The 18,335-nt window shown below is 35.1% G+C and overlaps 1 protein-coding gene across 2 annotated transcripts in view; it reads left to right on the top strand.

The window, feature by feature from the left end:
- Positions 1–18,335, top strand: part of LOC136027409 (kanadaptin-like) — a 36,511-nt gene that overhangs the window by 4,659 nt on the left and 13,517 nt on the right. For both annotated transcript variants that reach the window (XM_065704651.1, XM_065704660.1), the window contains 2 exons: positions 15,352–16,188; positions 17,606–17,777. In XM_065704651.1, coding sequence (XP_065560723.1) covers positions 15,393–16,188; positions 17,606–17,777 — 968 coding nt within the window. In that variant the 5' untranslated portion in view covers positions 15,352–15,392. The remainder of the gene's footprint in view (positions 1–15,351; positions 16,189–17,605; positions 17,778–18,335) is intronic.

The following is an 18,335-nucleotide window of genomic DNA, read 5'->3' as shown; positions in this document are numbered from 1 at the left end:
TTGGAACTGAAAGAATTTGCCCCACAGCTTCATTACTGCTTATGTATCTCCCAGCCTGATATTGTACGACCATCATTATCACTGATTTTGGACTGCAAGCCAAAAACTGCCAGGTCAGGGTGCCTTTACTCATTCCCATTGTTTTGCCATTAAATTTCAATGCCTTGCAATAGGGGCAAATTCAGACATAGTCCCAATTTGAACATATCAACTCAAGCTATAATCATTGGAAGGGTAGTACTTGAATGCCAGGCGATTATACACGCGTTGCTTTTGTATTACATCAACACGCCTCCTTTTTTCACTAACTCCGGTTCCAAAAATTGTAGGGAGGTATATGGACTAACAACAAGTCCTTTCACCTCTTTGACTTCTTCTTCAGAAAAGCTAGCCACTGGAAGCACTATTCTCCTCCAATCAGCAAACAATGAATGCATACAATTATGTACAATAATACACTGTTATTGATTGTGGGAAGTGCGAGTACCTGAGCTACCTGTCCCCAGCAGTTTAAGGCCACTAGGCTGGCCGGTACCAATACTGATTACAAAAAGTTTTGAAGACTTCATAATTTTTTGGTGTCTTCTTTTTTCTGTAGTGATTCCATGCTTGGTGTTTTCTGTTGAATACCTTACTTATTTCAGTAGTTAGAAAAGGTGAACTTTTGGCCTGTTTTGACCAAAAAATTCTAGTGCAAGACTTTTTAGCATGCAAAATTTCAGTTTTCACATTAGACGGATAATAGATAGACATATCTGTTAACAAATGAAGTAACATCATTTTTATACAATCCTAAAAAGGGGGGTTAATGTCAGATTTGCCTGTCACTCAATGGGAATATCTGTCTTGGCTTTTTCTTCATTTAGCCATGGCTTGATGCCCACAACTATTCAATTTTAATTGTTTCTTGTCAATATCATCAGTAATAAGCTGTTTCTAATTGACATTGACAAGTATTGTGGAAACTAGTTCTAATTGACATATTTTTGTTAGAAGACATATCTTAAAAGAAGGTTGTTTAGTAGGCAAACAGAACTCTGAAATAATTACAACATAGTCGCTATTACCAACAATGTGTTATTACATTCTTAATGAGAAGATCTGGATTGCTGAAAATAACAGGATCAAGAGTATTGGAAACTTGACCCTCTCTGAAGCAAACTGGTTGAAATATTGTTTGACAAAAAGAAATATTACAGAGGGCAGACAAAAAAAAGGAGATCTCTAGTGCAAAAACCAGATCCATCAATCTATTGGATTTCAGGAAGGTTAAAGTCCTCCTAAAGGACAAGATCATAATTTGCAAAATTGGACATCAAATGTGATACCATAGCAGCCAAATTAGATTTGGAGTCCAAGATTTGGACAGGGAGCACTGGGGCTTCTATATCCAACACCCACTACAATTGAGATTGTTTGATTATATATTTTCATCCAAACAGACTCAATTCCATCTGTAGTCAGAGAATTATCAAGAATGAAACTGACCTTTAGTCCATCTCTTGCACATAAGCACATTCCTCTGTGACAAACTGGGGAATTCAGGTTAGAAAAGAGTTGGTAACCATGGATTTTGACTTCATCAGGTGATAAGACTGACAATTTGTTTTTTGGTGAAACTTCTGTAGGTCAGCAAGTTGTTGCACAAGAATCAAAAGAAAGGTCAAGATCAGACAAGGAAACATTATAATGATCACTACTAGGCAGTTGAGAGACAAAATTTGGTGGTGCACGGCCATAATCACTTTAGTAATTTACAGGGGTAGACAGAGGCACAGACATTAGTGTGACATTGGAGTAGTTGGAGGGATTACTCCACTTGGCAAGTTATTTTTAATAATAGCACCCTTACAAATTATGAATTTTTCCAAACGTGGTATTAAAAAAGAACATAAATTAGATAGAAAGGAATTATAAGAGGTGAAAGTATAGAGCAACAACACTTTAACAAACTAAATTTATTCTGTATATAATGGGGGCTTCTGCCCTGCTTTTTCCCCTAAAGTTGACTTTACATTCCCAGTGCCTTAAGAACGACTGTTTCAGCACAAGTACTCCCAAATGGTTTCAGCCTAGTACTAAAAACCCATAGTTTAAAGAGCACAAGTTGAGTACAGTCACTGCTACTACTACTACATAAAACTCACTGCAGCACCAAGCCGCCTAGAACTATGGCAGCTATGCATGCTACTCCGTCCCAATCTGTTTAAAGGCTCCCTCTTTACACCCTTCCAAGAAGTTTTTATTTCTCTTAAATCTTTCCGTACAGCATCCTCCCTGCCCATTAGGGGACAACCTGCTTTTTGTTTTGCTTTAGATGGTGGGCCAAAAAGGACTATCTTATGTAATTGGTCATCCTTCATGTGCAGAACATATCCTAGCCATCTCAACATTTTCCCCATAATAATCAGTGCTTGATTTTGCTTATTTCAAAAGACCCCCCACCCAAATTCACGTGTCCACTTTCCAAAATATTGGAAAGTGGCAACATTATAAACTCTTAACCAGCAACAGTTTTTCTCCTATTGTGTAGTAAACAACCGGAATAGTCTCTCAGATACAACAGTCTCAGCACCCAATGATGAAGCTTTCAAGAAGTTACTGGATGTCAAATGGAATAGTATTCCCTGGAAGAACCATTGGGTTGCATTTTATGTTTGACTGTCCACGTTATCAACTATGTCTTTGTGATAGTTGAACCTGACGAAGTCCCTATCTGTCCTGGTGAGATAGCTGCGGTAATCACCAGAAAAATTACAGAAGTTTGTAATAAGCTAGACAATTTCATGAATAAGGACCCTCCCGCCCCCTCGATTGTTCCTACAGTTACTGAAACAAAGCCCTCATATGCAGTGGTACTCAAGAATTTGCCCTCTGACCTCACGAAGTCCGATTTGAGGAAAGACTTTTTGCAAAAAATGTGTGGCAGAGAGTGCTCTAAAATTGTCGAAGTTCAGCCCAGAAAAGATAATTGGCGAGTTGTTACAGCTAGCAAGGCTGATGCAGAAACTCTTGTCGGGGTCTTTCAGAACGGTGATAAATCTCTTTCTGCAACAATCAGGAGCCCCTCTCACCTCGGTATTGCTCGATTTGTCCCCAGCAATATAAATGACGATGAACTTCGCGCACTGATTCCTAAATGTGTCAGTTCAAGACAGATTGGCAACACCCACTCGTTTCGATTGAAATTTGAAACCAAAGTTGATCTTATGAATGCCATAAAAAATCCCCCAGTCATAGATTATGAGAGGATCAAAGTGGCTGAGTATCTCTCCCTCCCTGTAAGATGTTTCAAGTGTCAAGCTTACGGGCATATATCCAGTAGCTGCAAAAATTAAGCTATTTGCGCAGTCTGCGGTGACCATGGTCATTCAAGCTCCAAAACATCTCCTTGTCAAAGGCCCAAGAAGTGTGCATTGTGCAAATCACAGGATCATCCCTGTTACAGCTTCAAATGTCCAGTCGCCCAAGGACTTTTAAGTAAAGTTTAGCCAGCGTAATGGCTCGAGCCTTAAGTCTCTTATCATGGAATATCAATGGCAAAGTGGTTGACAAAGGCATAGTCCTCTCTGAACTTTTAAGTACAAATGAAATAATTTTTCTGCAAGAACATTTTTTGTCTCATGAAAGGAAAAATTTACTCAGCATTTCACAGAATTCTTATCTCTTATTTCACCCAGCGAAAATGAATAAGAGCCGTGGCCGACCTTCAGGCGGATTAGCTATTATTTCACAATTTCCCGTCAATCTCCTTGAGTCGAATGACCATTTCATTGCTGCCGAATTTTCGGACCTAATCTGTATAAACGTTTACCTGCCAATTAATTACTGCTCTTCGCAATCAGAGAATAAATTCATAAATGCTTGCAAAAAGCTAGCGAGTTTTGTGAAGGGAGTTTCAAAGCATCCAAATGCTCGAGTTTTGATTGCAGGAGACTTTAATTGTGACTTAACAGACAGTTCATCGCCAAGAACCCAACTCCTTCTGAATTCCCTTCCCCCTTCCTACTCAGTCGCTGACAAAACAGAAACTTTCACGTTTATTGGTGTCCTGTCAGCGACTTCTAACCTTGATCATTTTATTGCATCTTTCCCCTGTGAAACTGTCGAGGTAATTTGTGATGGCTTTTATTCGGATCACCTTCCAATAAAGTTGAAAATAAATGCTTCATTTCATGCCCCTAAACAGCCAGATAAAAAGTGGTTTTATATAAAAGACTGGAAAGAAGTTAACCGCGAGATGTTTCGTTTTGAATGTGACAGAATATTAAATAAAATAAAGGTGCCCTTTCATTTGTTGTGCACGCGCTCTGGCCTTAGTGAAAAAGAAATAGCCATCGGACTTACCACCTATCTAGCTGAAATTAACCATGCATTAAAGTGTGCTGAAGCTTCAGCTGTCCCGTGCAAGCGTACTAGGAAAGGCTCTCAAGTTCAGGGTTGGTCAAAAAACCCTTCCCTTATTTCTGCGTGCGAGTCTTCTAAAATTTGGTTGAATATTTGGAGGGATTGCGGCAGGCCTAAGTCTGGGACTATAAATGGTCTGCGGCTACGTTCTAAACGTTTTTTTTGCTAAAGTGTTAAGAAAACATAAGGTTGATCTTATTGAGAAAAACGCTCATAAAATTGCAGAGAACCCTTCGAAGCTCCGGAAAAAATTTGAACGCCCTTGTGAACACATTAGTGCAAATAATATTCCTGAGCCTGAGTGGATAAATTATTATAAGCATGAGTTTTCTTCTCCCGATCCTGCTCTTGAGTCAAAATTTGAAAAAGAATTAAGTGCTTGTCTGAAGAAACACGAACCCTCGACATTTATTATTAAGCCAAGTGATGTATCGTTTTTTTGTCAAAAACTAAAGAAAAGAAATTCTGCGGGAGTTGATGGAATTACTGCCAGACATTTTGATTATGCAAGTGCTCTTCTTTTTAATCATTTATCTCTACTTTTTCAAATGTTTATTGAAAACGGAGTTGTTCCTTATCAATTTACAGTTGGTCAAATAACCCCTATCCCGAAAAAAGGCAAAAAGGATTTTACTTCGTGTGATTCGTTCCGACCTATAACAGTTTCTTGTACTATTTTTAAATTGTTTGAGTCAGTTATTTTGGATGAAACTGTTTCTAAATGTTATGTCCCACCCCACCAGTTTGGTTACCAAAAAGGTATTAGCCGGGAGCATGCCCTTTTTGCTTTAATGAATGTTCTTGCTGATGCAGAAAGAAGTAGATCCCATATTATCCTTTGTGCTTTAGATGTTGCTCGTGCTTTCGACTCTTGTATTTTTTCCCAAGTTTTATTTGAAGCGTATAAAAGAGGGGTAAATTTTTGTATAGTGAAGTGCCTTCTGTATATGTACCATCACCTTAAGGCGAAGTTAAAGGGGGGATCTTCCCTTTTTAATATTTTGAAAGGAGTCCGTCAAGGTGGCCTTACCTCACCTTCTTTATTTAATAACTCTGTTTTAAATGCCCAAAATTCTGTTAATTTTAGTTGTATTCACCGTGGATTTAACTTGTCTTTAATAACTTTTGCAGATGACGTTTTGAATCTAAGCCGTACTTTTAGTGGATGTGAAAACGCGTTTAATCAGCTTTATAATGAATATAAAAATATTGGGCTTTCTTTCAATGTTGATAAAACTGGTGTTGTAGCTTTCAATTTTAAAGAGACAAATGGCCCTATTTTTTTTTATCTTTAGCTAATGTTCATGTCCCCCTTTCTCAAAAATTAGTTTACCTTGGAATGCCTATTGGAAAAAATATGAAAGAAACTGTGAATTTATCCCTTGAACTTTTGAAGAAAAAACTGAGAATTGCTTATGCTTCAATTGCATCTAATATTAAACATATTGATAAATTAAATCTTGCGAAAATTTATAATAGCCTAGTTGTACCTCATCTCCTTTCTCTTTTTCCGGTTTGGCAGTTTTTTAGTGAACCTCAGAAACTATCTGTTCGTAGAGTATATTTTCTTTATGCTAAATTCCTTCTCAGTTACCCTCCTTGGACTAGAAATAGTTACTTAGTGAACAAATTCCGCCTAGTTTCTCCTACATCTATTATTGATAAAAGGCTTCATGATTTTCGTTCTTCTATGTCGATAGTGTCTCACCCATGGTCAGCATTACTTATTTAATTGTTTGATTGTGTTGATTTGTATTTATTTGTACCTTTTTTTTTCTCTTATTACTCCATCTTAAGGGCGTTCCGCCCTCTTTTTGTAGATGGGTTATAAATAAATTGAATTGAATTGAATTGAGTATTTACTAAAAATACTATATAGGTAAGTGAAGCTGTCCACTTGATTGCTCTTCTTGTTGCCAAACAAATCCTCTCCACCTTCATTTACTCCTAGTCTTTGCAAATTAGTCTTCTTAACATTAATTTTCAAACATATCTCTGCAACATAGACTCTCCAAACCACTTAAAAGTTGTCCATTTTGCTGACATTTTCGTCTAAGATACATAAATCATCAGGATAATTTTAAGTCTAGCAGAGTTTTATTTCCCCAATTGATTCTGTGTTCTTCCATTGCCTTCCATGTGCTCCAACAAAGTCCATTAAAATGATCAATATAAATTGGGGTAGGGTGCCTGGGTGAAGCTAGAGTTTTGAGTTTAACGGGGAGGGGGTAAATTATACAGTGACAAAATTGTCCAGTGTGTCAACAAGTGCAGACACATGAGCTAAATTATGACATTTAAGACGCCCGAAGTTCCAAGGCATCAACACTGCATGCTGATGTTTTGGAACTATGGGGGGAGTAAATGATTCTAAGGGGGAACTGAAACTAACTGATGACTAAAGGGGTTTGATGACTCAAGCACTTCTCAACTATTAATGTAAGAGTGAAAATATGGGAAATACATCCTCTCTCCTTCCTAAAACCACATTGTTTGTCTCTTAAACTTTTTCTACAGTATCTCCAAGTCTAAAAGTATCATCATACTAAGTAATTTGCTCCCTAAAGAAACCAAGCTAATGCCTCTATTATTACCATACTCTTTCTTATCATAAAATCTTGTATGATGGGTCTAATTAGTGTTTTCCTGAAATTCCTTAGTACTTTGCCCTTTTCAAGAATCATATTCGTAACCATCAGTAATTTATCTGTAACTTCAAAAGTACCATATGTAAAAACTCTATATGTAAAAAATTATCCACATTTTGAGCCTTTTTATGTTTTAATCTTGTCAGAACTTTCACTAATTCTTCTTCAGAAAATGAATCTCCCTTCACTTCCAAAGTAACATAAACCTTTCCATTCCTTCCTATATCTTTTCCTGTAAACTCTTTAACTCCGTGTCTCTCTTTAACTCTTTCCATATTACTAATTGTTGCCCTGTTACTATCTTTAACTGTGACAAGTCCAGATTGACTATCCCTCTCAATTTATTAACATGCCAGTACAATATTTTATTATTATGCCAAGATTGTATCTTCCAAATATTCAGCAATTTTATTCATTGCCTCCACTTAACAGCTTCTTAATTTATATTTTAATTCTTTCTCCACTTCCTTTACGTTCCTCTTAGTTTTGTATGATCTCTAACTCAAATAACTTTTGTAGAAGCCTCTCCGCCTCTCTATTAAACTCGAAGCATTTTCACTAATATTTCTAACTATGTGTCTAAAATTATTCCATCTATTTTCAACATTGTCAAATTAAACTTCTCCAGTTTAGTGTTCAACTGTTCACGGAAAGTTTCTCTCAAATTTTAGGAGCAGTACCTTTGCTGCATGGAACAAATCTGTTTATTTTCCTTTATTTTACTGTTAAGTGAACAGAAGGATCAGATCTCCAATTAGACAACAACCCAAATTCCTATGTATTTTCAACCTAAACAGCTGATAAGAGCATTTACTTCAAGCTCATAGATCACATTCTTCTACATTTGACATGCACAAAATAGTATATATGCAATGCTAAATTTTTTTTTTTCAAATTCAACTTAGATTCAAGCTTTACATCCAAACTCTAACAAAGGAGATTGACTTACAAATGTGCTAATAAATTGAAGTTGAGTGACTGCAATTACCACTCTGGGTCTTAATACTGGTTTTATATGTATTAAATAAAATGCTGATTTTAAATATATATATACTAAACTTGATGAAATTTATATATTTAAAATCAGCATTAAAATTCGATTTTTTTGATGTAGATATTGGTATCGAAATTCCATTTTTTAGAGTTTTGGTTACTATTGAGCCGGGTCGCTCCTTACTACAGTTCGTTACCACGAACTGTTTGACAAGGTCATAGAATGAAGCCTTGAAATGCATAGCATTGGATCAAGGTCATGTAGTATATTTATTTGCATAATATACCTGTTACAAAAGGCTTTTCCTTCAACAAGAGGGGCCCTTTGACACTGACACAATTTTTTAAAGATTGGAAAACACAACCACTCCCCCCCCCAAAAAAAGTAACTACTTGAATTGAAATCAATCTAGTATACTGAAGTTCTTTTATTAAGGAGACCCTAGTATAGAAATAAAAATAGAAAAAAATCTTGGTTTTGCTAAAAACAGGACCAAGAAAGGACAAGAAGGCTTTTTTCCCTAGCCACACCGATTTGAAGTGGCAGTTACAGAAGCTAGGGAGGGGGTAGTTTGGTTTGAAATTGATAGATGTAGTACACTTGAAAAAAGAAAATGACTGGAGTCCAATAACGCTTTCTCCTCTGCACACTCTGCTATCCTCTGTATATTGTGTCAAAATTTAAAAATAGAAATGTTTTTTCAGAAAAGTTGAAAGTTCTAACAAGTATGGCTCCAGGATCAACATCATAGCCCCCCCCCCCTCTCCTTTAAAGCACCAGGGTCAATGACTCTGATTTTTTTAAATTATCCATTTTTCACCTTTAGGCTTTAGTATGAAGGATGACCATGATGATTCTTGGTTGCCAAATCAGCTAGGAGCTCAGAGGGACTGTTTACTGGGCCAAGATTTTAAGAGCTTCCCAAGCATATATTCTGGAAGTGGCATATATGCCTGAATAAGTAAAAAAGACAGCATGGTTTTGCATGGTTAAAAAGACTGAAAAGGGTATTGCTGTCAGCTATCAAGTGGTCAATCTCCTTTGCAGAGAATCAAGATTTAAGCTTAACAAAAGCAGGCTTAGATCAATGCTGGAATTTCCAGCAATATCAACCTAGCAAAGGATGAAACTCGGCCTATAGTGACCCACAATTAACTATTTTGAAAACAAATTGGATCAAAATTAACAGTACACCATTGGAGTTGTCATGGTCAAAATTCCTATGCATGAAACTAACGTTCCCTAGCTTGAACTACAAGGAAAATCACTTTTTTGTATAGGTAGCTCTGATGTGTCTTCTTTTTTTTTCTCTGCTCCTTCCAAGGTACCGGAACATCATAGAGAGCTGTTTTAAATTTACATAATATATAAAATAAAATGGATTTTTTGACTAAATATTGCATCTTCGTATATTTGATGATGAATGTCGTTATAATTTTAGGCTACAACCATAAATGAAGAAAGGTAAAACTATGTGATGACATTAGTTATAATGGTATCAGTACTCTCAGTATGTAATGTCTTCATACCGTCAGTATATAAAAGGGGGCTACATCACGTGGCCCTGTTGTCATGCTGTTCATAATAGATGTAGCAGCCAAAAAATATATTCCATTATATTTGCAGATAAGTTTATTGTATTCTGTATAGATAACTGCTATTTTATGCTCTTTCGTGCCACAATTTATAGTCAAGAACTAACTCTTGAAAAATATACTAGATTATGAATGAATCCAGCAGCTGATGAAGCAAAAGGCAAAGAAAAAAAATTGGAAAATTTTTGTGAACTATAAGATATTGGGTTATTATGTAAACTACTGAAATATTTAAACTGTCTTAGCAGCATTTTTTTTTCTTGAAATGTTTTAAGAACTCAGTACGACACGTTGTTTGCAATTACCAGCCTTATTAGTAGTTACTGACATTATGGTTGCAACAGTTGCTATAACCTATTAAGAGGCTGCTCACAGCCCATAGTAACCAAAAATTAAAAAATCCGTTTAAAAAAACTACCTTTTGAGAAAAAATTGCCATTGAACAGCTCTCTATGAAATTCTGACAGCCTTTTAGCCCTATTGGAAAAGAACAAAAAGGGAGACAGATCAGTGCTATAAATGCCAAAAAGGGATTTTCTTGATTTTTCAGGGGGACTGAAGTTCTCCTGAACTAGGTTTTAGACCATGTTGATTGGAATAGTGTAGCTTTTGTTCGATCAGACGCCAATTACGAGGCTTTTTAGGCTTATTTCCGAATAAGTTTTCTTTTCGTTGTAAACTTGTATTTTTAATGTCAACAGAAAATTTAGCTACCATTCCTGAAGCACTGTCAGATGGCAATTTTTTCATTGGGCAGTTCTTTCCAAAACACGTTTTCAACTTTTGGTTACTGTGGGATGTGGTTTGCCTCTTACTTTGATGAAGCAGCTGCTGCAACCATGATATGGCTCTAACCTGCGATTATGAGGAATTATAACATCTTGTATATGAAACAAGAGCTAAGAGCTCAAATGGCACTTGTGACCAGGTCAGAAGAGCCAAGAGCTCATATGGTATGAGCTCTAGCAACATTCTAAGAATCAATAGATTGATTTAAAGGGAAAATCAGAGGCTTAATGCTGGTCGGGATTTAAAATAAGAGCTCTGAGTCACGAGGTCCGTCTAAATATCAAGATTCATTTAGATCCTATCACCCACTCGTAAGTTAAAAATACCTCAATTTTTCTAATTTTTCCTCTCCCTGACACGCCTACCAATTTCCTTTCACCTCCCCCCAATGTCACCGGATCCGATCGGGATATAAAATAAGAGCTCTGAGACACGATATCCTTCAAAACATCAAATTTCATTAAGATCCGATCACCCGTTCGTAATTTAAAAACACTTCACACAGAGCGACCGACAGAATTTGCGATCGCTATATGTTACTTGGTTAATACCAAGTGCCATAAAAACAGTTTCTTGTAAAAATGCTGCTTTTTAAAATATTGATAGCCACTTTCCTTGTTTGTCAAGTTAACAGATTTTCCTTGCTGTTTAAACAAGGGGAGTGTAATATTCTTTAATAGAGGTTTTGAACCAGCTAAAAGTAAGAGATGAGCTTCAAAGAATCAGGCAGCTAAGCAAGTTAAATTTGGTACCATGCTATAGAAAAGTAGATATGTGTCAAAAGATACGTGCAAAACCTGTGCTTTTTGTTACTATGTCCCATGGTTTGTTCTTTACTAGGTATCAACTATCTCTACGGTCACGATTCAGATGAAATTTTCATATTTCCTATTTACCATGAGAAGTATCAATCCTTTAAGGCCGTGATTAAGTGAACTTGAAAACATTGAGGTTCAAAATCAAAGTTAGGGTAGCCTTCTGTCTCTCAGTTCTCTAGGGACCGGCGATTGTCAAAAACACAAGTGTTCACAAGTGTACACAGTGCTTTTAGTTACTATGTCCCATGGTTTGTTCTTTACTAGGTATCAACTATCTCTATAGTCATGATTCAGATGAAATTTTCATATTTCCTATTTACCATGAGATGTATCAATCCTTTAAGGCCATGATTAAGTGAACTTGAAAACATTGAGGTTTAAAAATCAAAGTTAGGGTAGCCTTCTGTCTCTCAGTTCTTTAGGGACCGTCGATTGTCAAAAACCCTTCAAATAGCACTTATTCATTGGCGGAAACAGCAGGTTAAGTATACCGGCTTGTCAATCTGGTCTCTAGGGGTGTTATCAACGATCTGAAACGATTCTTTCTGGCAAAAAACTTGTAAAAATTTTCAGGTAGCTGAAAATATTCTATGGGACTGCTCGAAAACAGGAAAATACTTCAAAAAATGGTTGCAATCATCTTACAGGTTATTGTCCTCTGCTCATGATAGTACCGATTTTGTTCTAAAAGCAATATCCTTACATTAACCAAACATTTTGTAGTATCTTCAAGAAGCTACGGCCTGATATTAAAAGCGGTATTTTCCGCCAATGAATGCTTGAGTACTTATTAGATATAAATTTTCGATTTTAACATGGGATTTTCGAGTTCCATCAGTTCACTTAATCACGGCCTTAAGTATATCTATGTCCTTGATTACGATAAATCTTAATAAATTCTTGGTTATGATTACAAAAAGTCCTTGTAGATTTGCTGTTGTTAATCCAAGAGGTGGAAAATAACTAATGAACTTAATAAAATTAAAACTTTGGCTTTCGAAAGAGTAAAAATATTAACCGAGGGGCAAATTACAGTTTTTGTAATGCAATAATGTTTACAGTGCAATTACACTAACAATATGATTTCCCACTTTGACTCGCCTGTTTTTGCTTATATTTGAGTCGAGAGGGGAGCGCAGTATTTAATTTTTCACTGGACACTGCCAACTTTACGAACGGCTCATTTGTTTAGTTATTCTTGGCATAGGAAATAATAAATAGACGTGGAATAAAGTAATAATAAACTTTATAAGAAAGCCTTTCCCTTATTAAAAAAACTTCTTTAAAATAGGCTTTTTAAGTTTTAGTTACTATAACACATCTTCACACATCTTTATAATAATAGTATTGATGTCCACGTTGACATTGAACTATACAGATCTTTTACATAATTTCATTGATATACAACCCTATTTTGTGTCAAATATTCTGACGAAACGAATTTTGCGACCTAAATAAACGCTCCTCAGAATACGCAACCAGAAATTTTGTCCATAACCAGAAACCTAACCTGGCAAGGTAAAAAAAACTAATGGTCCCTCAATAACAGTTTTATTTTTGAAATAAAAATAGAAACATTCCTAAAAATGTTAAAATGAGTTTTACTTTTATTATATAAAAACAATAACAATTATTGTAATAAAAATACTACTAAAACTAATATCTATTTAAGCGGTATTGTGAAAAGCATCGTTATTGGTTTTTTAGTTGTATGTGTTGGAATGTCAATATGGTCGGCTTTTAGAAAATATAGAAAATGCACAGCCAATGAAGTGTCACATAAAAAGAATACTCCTATCTCTACTGATTTATTGCGCAACTTCACTGCAAGAAGTAAACGTCAAAGAGACTTCGGAAAACATCAAAACGAAATTCAACGACTGATATTTTTTGGAAATCTGCGAAAATTTGTCTTACCTAAATCAACTTTTGATTATCAACGCACTACTTAACTCCAGAAACATTCTCTTAGAAATGATTGCTACCACAAAGTTCGTTTAACTCGAATCCTTCAGAGCTGAAGGAGAGTCTTCTCTCCACTCTACTGTGGTAGCTATGAATATAAATATACCAATCAGTTTATGGTGTCAAGACGTGATAATGATCCATACAATTTAGGAGCAATTCATTCTTTAGTCACCTCTATTATTTTTAATAGTAGAAATTTTCTATAAAAAGAAAAACAAGTCCTTTACATATTAAAATAAAATAAAAATCATTTTAACATTTTTAGGAATATTCCTAGCTTCGTTCTAAAAAGTTAAATGTTACTAAGACATCATAAATATTTTTGCAACTTGCATAATATTTACCACCCCATAGTGGGCTAATCAGGTGCTCCCGTGAAAGGGAATTGCTTCATCTACTGACTTTTGTAATTTACAAAATTTAATATTTGTAATAAAATAACTTTTTTGGTGCAAAAATTTAGTTTTTGCACACGAGATGATGAATGACGTCGTGACTGTAGGTTACAGCCATAAATGACGTAAAAGTATAAGATACAAGGGTATACTCTGGAGCTGTCAGAGTATGTCTGTGAAAGAAGCTACAGACTGCAGCATAGGAAGGAAGATCAATTGGAATTCCTTAAAGAAAATAAGATTAACATACCTTAAAAGAAGTCTTGGGCAATAGCAATGACAACATAACTCGTTCTTTGCTAGTCCTTGCTGAGAAAAAGCTAAGGGCTTTTCCTTTGTGTAACATTTGGTTTTAAAATAGACCAGGACTAGGCTGAACCACGGCTCATAGTAACCAAAAATTTAAATACTCTTCGAGAAGTTTTATTACAAAATTTCTTTCTTTTTCCTCATTATGGCAATTTTTGTCGTGATTTTTTTTTTTAGAGTTTATATTCATATATAATCTGTTGAAGCTTCTCCAAGGATTATTCTTTCGAGTAAATTATCTAAAAATTGATGTTGAATCAAAAGATAAGCTTCAGAACGAACCTAAACCTTGATTTCAAATTGAACAAAACTTTTGTAACAATTATATTAAATACAATCAAAAACAACGTTTAGATCACCTTGTGCGATTTGAAAATTTGTATTAGAACCTGATATTTTAATTCTTAAGTAGAAACCTGAAAAATCGGAGAAATATTCGTAATATTATCCAGTAATAAAGCTTTGGCAATCATAAACAGAAATTGAATAAACCTTTAGAAGGTTTATGAAAAGGGACTTGCGATTAGAGGTTCGCGATTACGGTTACGAAGGCTGAGGATTAGTTTGAGATTATGATTACTGCTGTTGGATGGATTAGTGAATATCTTTCGTTGGGAAGGTGTGCCTGAAGCTTCAAAAAGCTCATATTTTTGGGACCAAAATTGTTAGCTTGCATTAGAGTTCCTTCAGATCCGTTTGCGCTATATGAAGGATTTACCTTCTGACACCCCTTCATTTGAAAGAATACGTATGAACTACGCTCTCAATATGCGTACTGTGGTGGAGATATCGCCTCTTACTGCAGAAATATTTTTTATGTAAAATGAAAGATAATTTAGATATGATTATGTATACAAAAGTTAGGGCGAGGGCCCCCTCGGAGTCACATGTGTTCAGTGAGCCCCCCATCACCATGAATATACATGGTTTTGATTTGGTTAGGTGTGGTTTTGTGGAAAAAAAGTTGTGGTATTTCAGACCATTCAGACCTTCATGGAAATGAAGAACAGCGATTGGAAGCTTTCTTCTTTTTATTCTAGCTGTGGAATTCATCTCTACCATTGTAGAGATGCATCTATATCATTGTATATCTTTTAAAATAAAATACATTCATATTTACAAAGGATAAAAAAATTCTAATGATGTCGTTGTTTTCGATTGAATTATTCCTGATATATCTGATCATCAATGCCAGTTTACCATTTTATCACTATCGATGTTCTGAATATTGATAATGATGACTGCCCTTGGGCAGTCATCACTGCCCTCGGGCCGTGATGACTTTGCTCTGGTTGCTGATTTTAGTTTTCAGCCTTATAAATTTCCTGTCGTGTTCCATTTCTTTAACTTTTCCAAAAAAAAATTGTGTTCTAGCGCTTCAGTTTAATCTTACCGACTTATAAATTATTTTGGTTCCACTTATTTTAGCTATTCAGTTATTGGTGGAACTTTAAGATCCAAAATTTGTAATGGACTCAAAATCGGAAGTTGGCTCAACAGCGGTTGCAACAAGCAATACAAATAGCGAGGAAAAGGAGAAAACTCCATTCAAAATGCCGATCTTGATTGGAAAAAAAAGTGTTCTTGCAAAGCCATTGAAGCAGACTTCAGTAAAGCCTAACACAGCACCAAGTATAGAAGAGGTACCAAATAGAGAAGTGACAACAGTGTCGGAAATAAGTACCAATACTTTGGCTCCAAGCAAAGCTGGTGAAGAAAAACCACTAGCCTTTCCATATGAAGAACCTGAATGGGGTGGACTTCCACCTGAATCTTACAGCCTTGAGGTTCTCAAAGAGGGAGTGATTGTTGAAAAAGTTGATTTAAGTGGAAAACCTTTTCATGTTGTAGGACGTTCAGATACTTGTGATGTTCCAATGCAACATCTATCCGTGTCTCGTTTTCATTGTATTATACAATATTGTGCAAATGAAATACCTGAAATGGAAAAGGGTATGTACCTGTACGATATGGGTAGCACACATGGTACGTTTTTGCATGGTCACAAAGTGATTCCAAGAAAATATCAACCGTTAAGGGTTGGCCATATGTTCAAAGTAGGAGGAAGTAAAAGGATGTTCATTTTGAATGGTCCTCGTGATGATGAAGAACCTGAATCTCAATTAAGCATTACTGAACTAAAGCTATTGAAAATGCAGAAATTGGAAGAAAAGAAAAAGGAAGAAGAATTGGCAAAGACTAAAGAAGAAATGAGGCTTGCTGAAGAGAAGAAACAACTGGAAGAGGGAATTTCTTGGGGAATGCGTGAGTTTTTAAACATACTCCCGATTTGTTTAAATTGTTTCCCTTAAGAAACCAATGCCCATTTTCATGAATACTTGAGTGTATTTTCAACACTTTTAAGACTTTAAGACTTGAAAACACTTTTAAGCTTTGCACTGTCATGTCACGGGTTTTGTACACTTTTTGTTGCATAGCAGTTGTAGAAGATTATGTTTAACTTCTTTCTCACCACTCATTCTCAATTCCGATTTCTAGTTGAATAAAATGTAACTTTATGTATAGGAAACAATTAGAAAAGAAAGTTGATCATTTGTCTTATGTTTAGCTTGAATGTCATACTGTCATACATATCCAGAAATAGTCCCCCACTAGACTAAAATATGTAAAAAGTCAATTCAGGAAAAATTACTACTAATGAAAGAAAAAAATGAATATTAGTGATAAATCACTGGTGTTGGGGATAGCAACTATGATACATATATAATTCTAAACCCCTTTTTTGGGAGAAATAATAGAAAAAAAGCTTAATGGTAATTACGTTTTGGATTGATATCTTTTTTTGCACTATAATAATTAGCAAATTCAAAAAAACATTTAATAACTTGAAGTCATAGTGCATGTTATTTTTAGTCACTTTCAAATGATAAATCCAAAAATATCAAGAGTTAAGTTCTATATGGTATTAAACCTACATTTTCTTGGGGGGCACCTTTTTAAAGGCGCTACTGTTTGTTTCAGCTGCTAAATCAAGGTATTTGAACAATTCCTCCATCATCTCCACCAGTTTCATACAATTAACTCCATCATTAGCACCCAAATCTAAACCACTGCACTTAAAACAACGAAATAAAAAATCACCAACCTCTCTAACGTCACAGGTACAAACTGCTCCTTAATGCCATACATTCGTTTAGTGGCTTAAATTGATACTTGCGTCTTTGTAGATGGAACCCCCCCCCCCCTCAAACTGTTGTATTTGTGCCATATACAACCTTACTCTTATGCAATCAAAGCGAATTTATATAAAAAAAAAGTAATTAAATTTCAATATTACTTTTGAAATAATTCTTTAATAATCTCTATGTGAGATGATTTTCTTTTACTTTGAAAGATGCCAGAAATTGTCTTTATACTGATCATTAGTTTTTATATCTGAATGACAACGTAAGAAAATACCAGTTTTCAAGTATAACGTACAAATTAAAGTGAATCAATTATTTCCTGAGCTGCACAAAATAAAAATTAATAATCCAAAGTAAAATTTGTTATTTACTCTTTGCTTGTTTTGTGTTATTTTTGTGTTATTATTTGAAAATTTAATTTATTTAAACGAAAATCAAGCCTTTATTGTTTTATGCATATAAATCTGTTATCTCTTCAAATTCAGGATAAACGTGTGACGGTACGATTTTAATTAACAACATCTTTTTATTACCAGCTGAAGAGGCCGAAGAAGCTACTGATTTGGCAGAAAACCCATATGCAGTCAATGAGGAGCTCGATCTTGAAGATCCAAAGAAAACATTGCGAGGTTGGTTCGAAAGGGAAGGGTATGAACTGGAATACGACGTCAATGAAAAGGCTCCTGGACATTACATTTGTAGGGTAACGTAAGTAAGACCTGATCTATAAATCAGCTTGGAGTTGACCCTCTTGTCAACTTTACAAATTTTTGAGGGTAAATAATAGAATGGTAGAAGAGAGAAAAGGCTTATAGAAATGAGGGAAGAAGAGACTACAACCTGAAAAAGACCAGAAGTCTTTCTTTCTAGCCAAACCTTTAGTGCCTCTTCTCCTTCGTTTGATAGGGACAGGATCTAGCTTTTTCCCTCTAACTTTTTTTTGCAAATTCCTTCATTTTACCGTTAATTTGCATTTGTGTTATTTTCCCTATTATATTTACTTAAAGAAAAGCATATATGAGTCATATGTACAGAATATGATTAGTATAGTGGGGTGTAAAAATAGAGTTAAACTAATAAACTAAAAATAGAGTTAAACTAAGAAACCAGAATTTTGCTTTTAAACTTCATCAGACTTGATCTCAGATAGTTAAGCGGGATCAAAAAGTACAATTTCAGCTCACTATTGTATTCACTTTAGCCTCATAAAACAAGTTAAGAAATTAGTCTTGTTCTAATTGAAATTAAATTACCTGAAATTAGAAT

Source organism: Artemia franciscana, chromosome 1 (assembly GCF_032884065.1).
Source record: "Artemia franciscana chromosome 1, ASM3288406v1, whole genome shotgun sequence".
In the NCBI taxonomy this organism is placed as follows: Eukaryota; Metazoa; Arthropoda; class Branchiopoda; order Anostraca; family Artemiidae; genus Artemia; species Artemia franciscana.
Note: the sequence above shows the minus strand (reverse complement) of the source record. Positions and strands in the feature narration are given on the sequence as shown.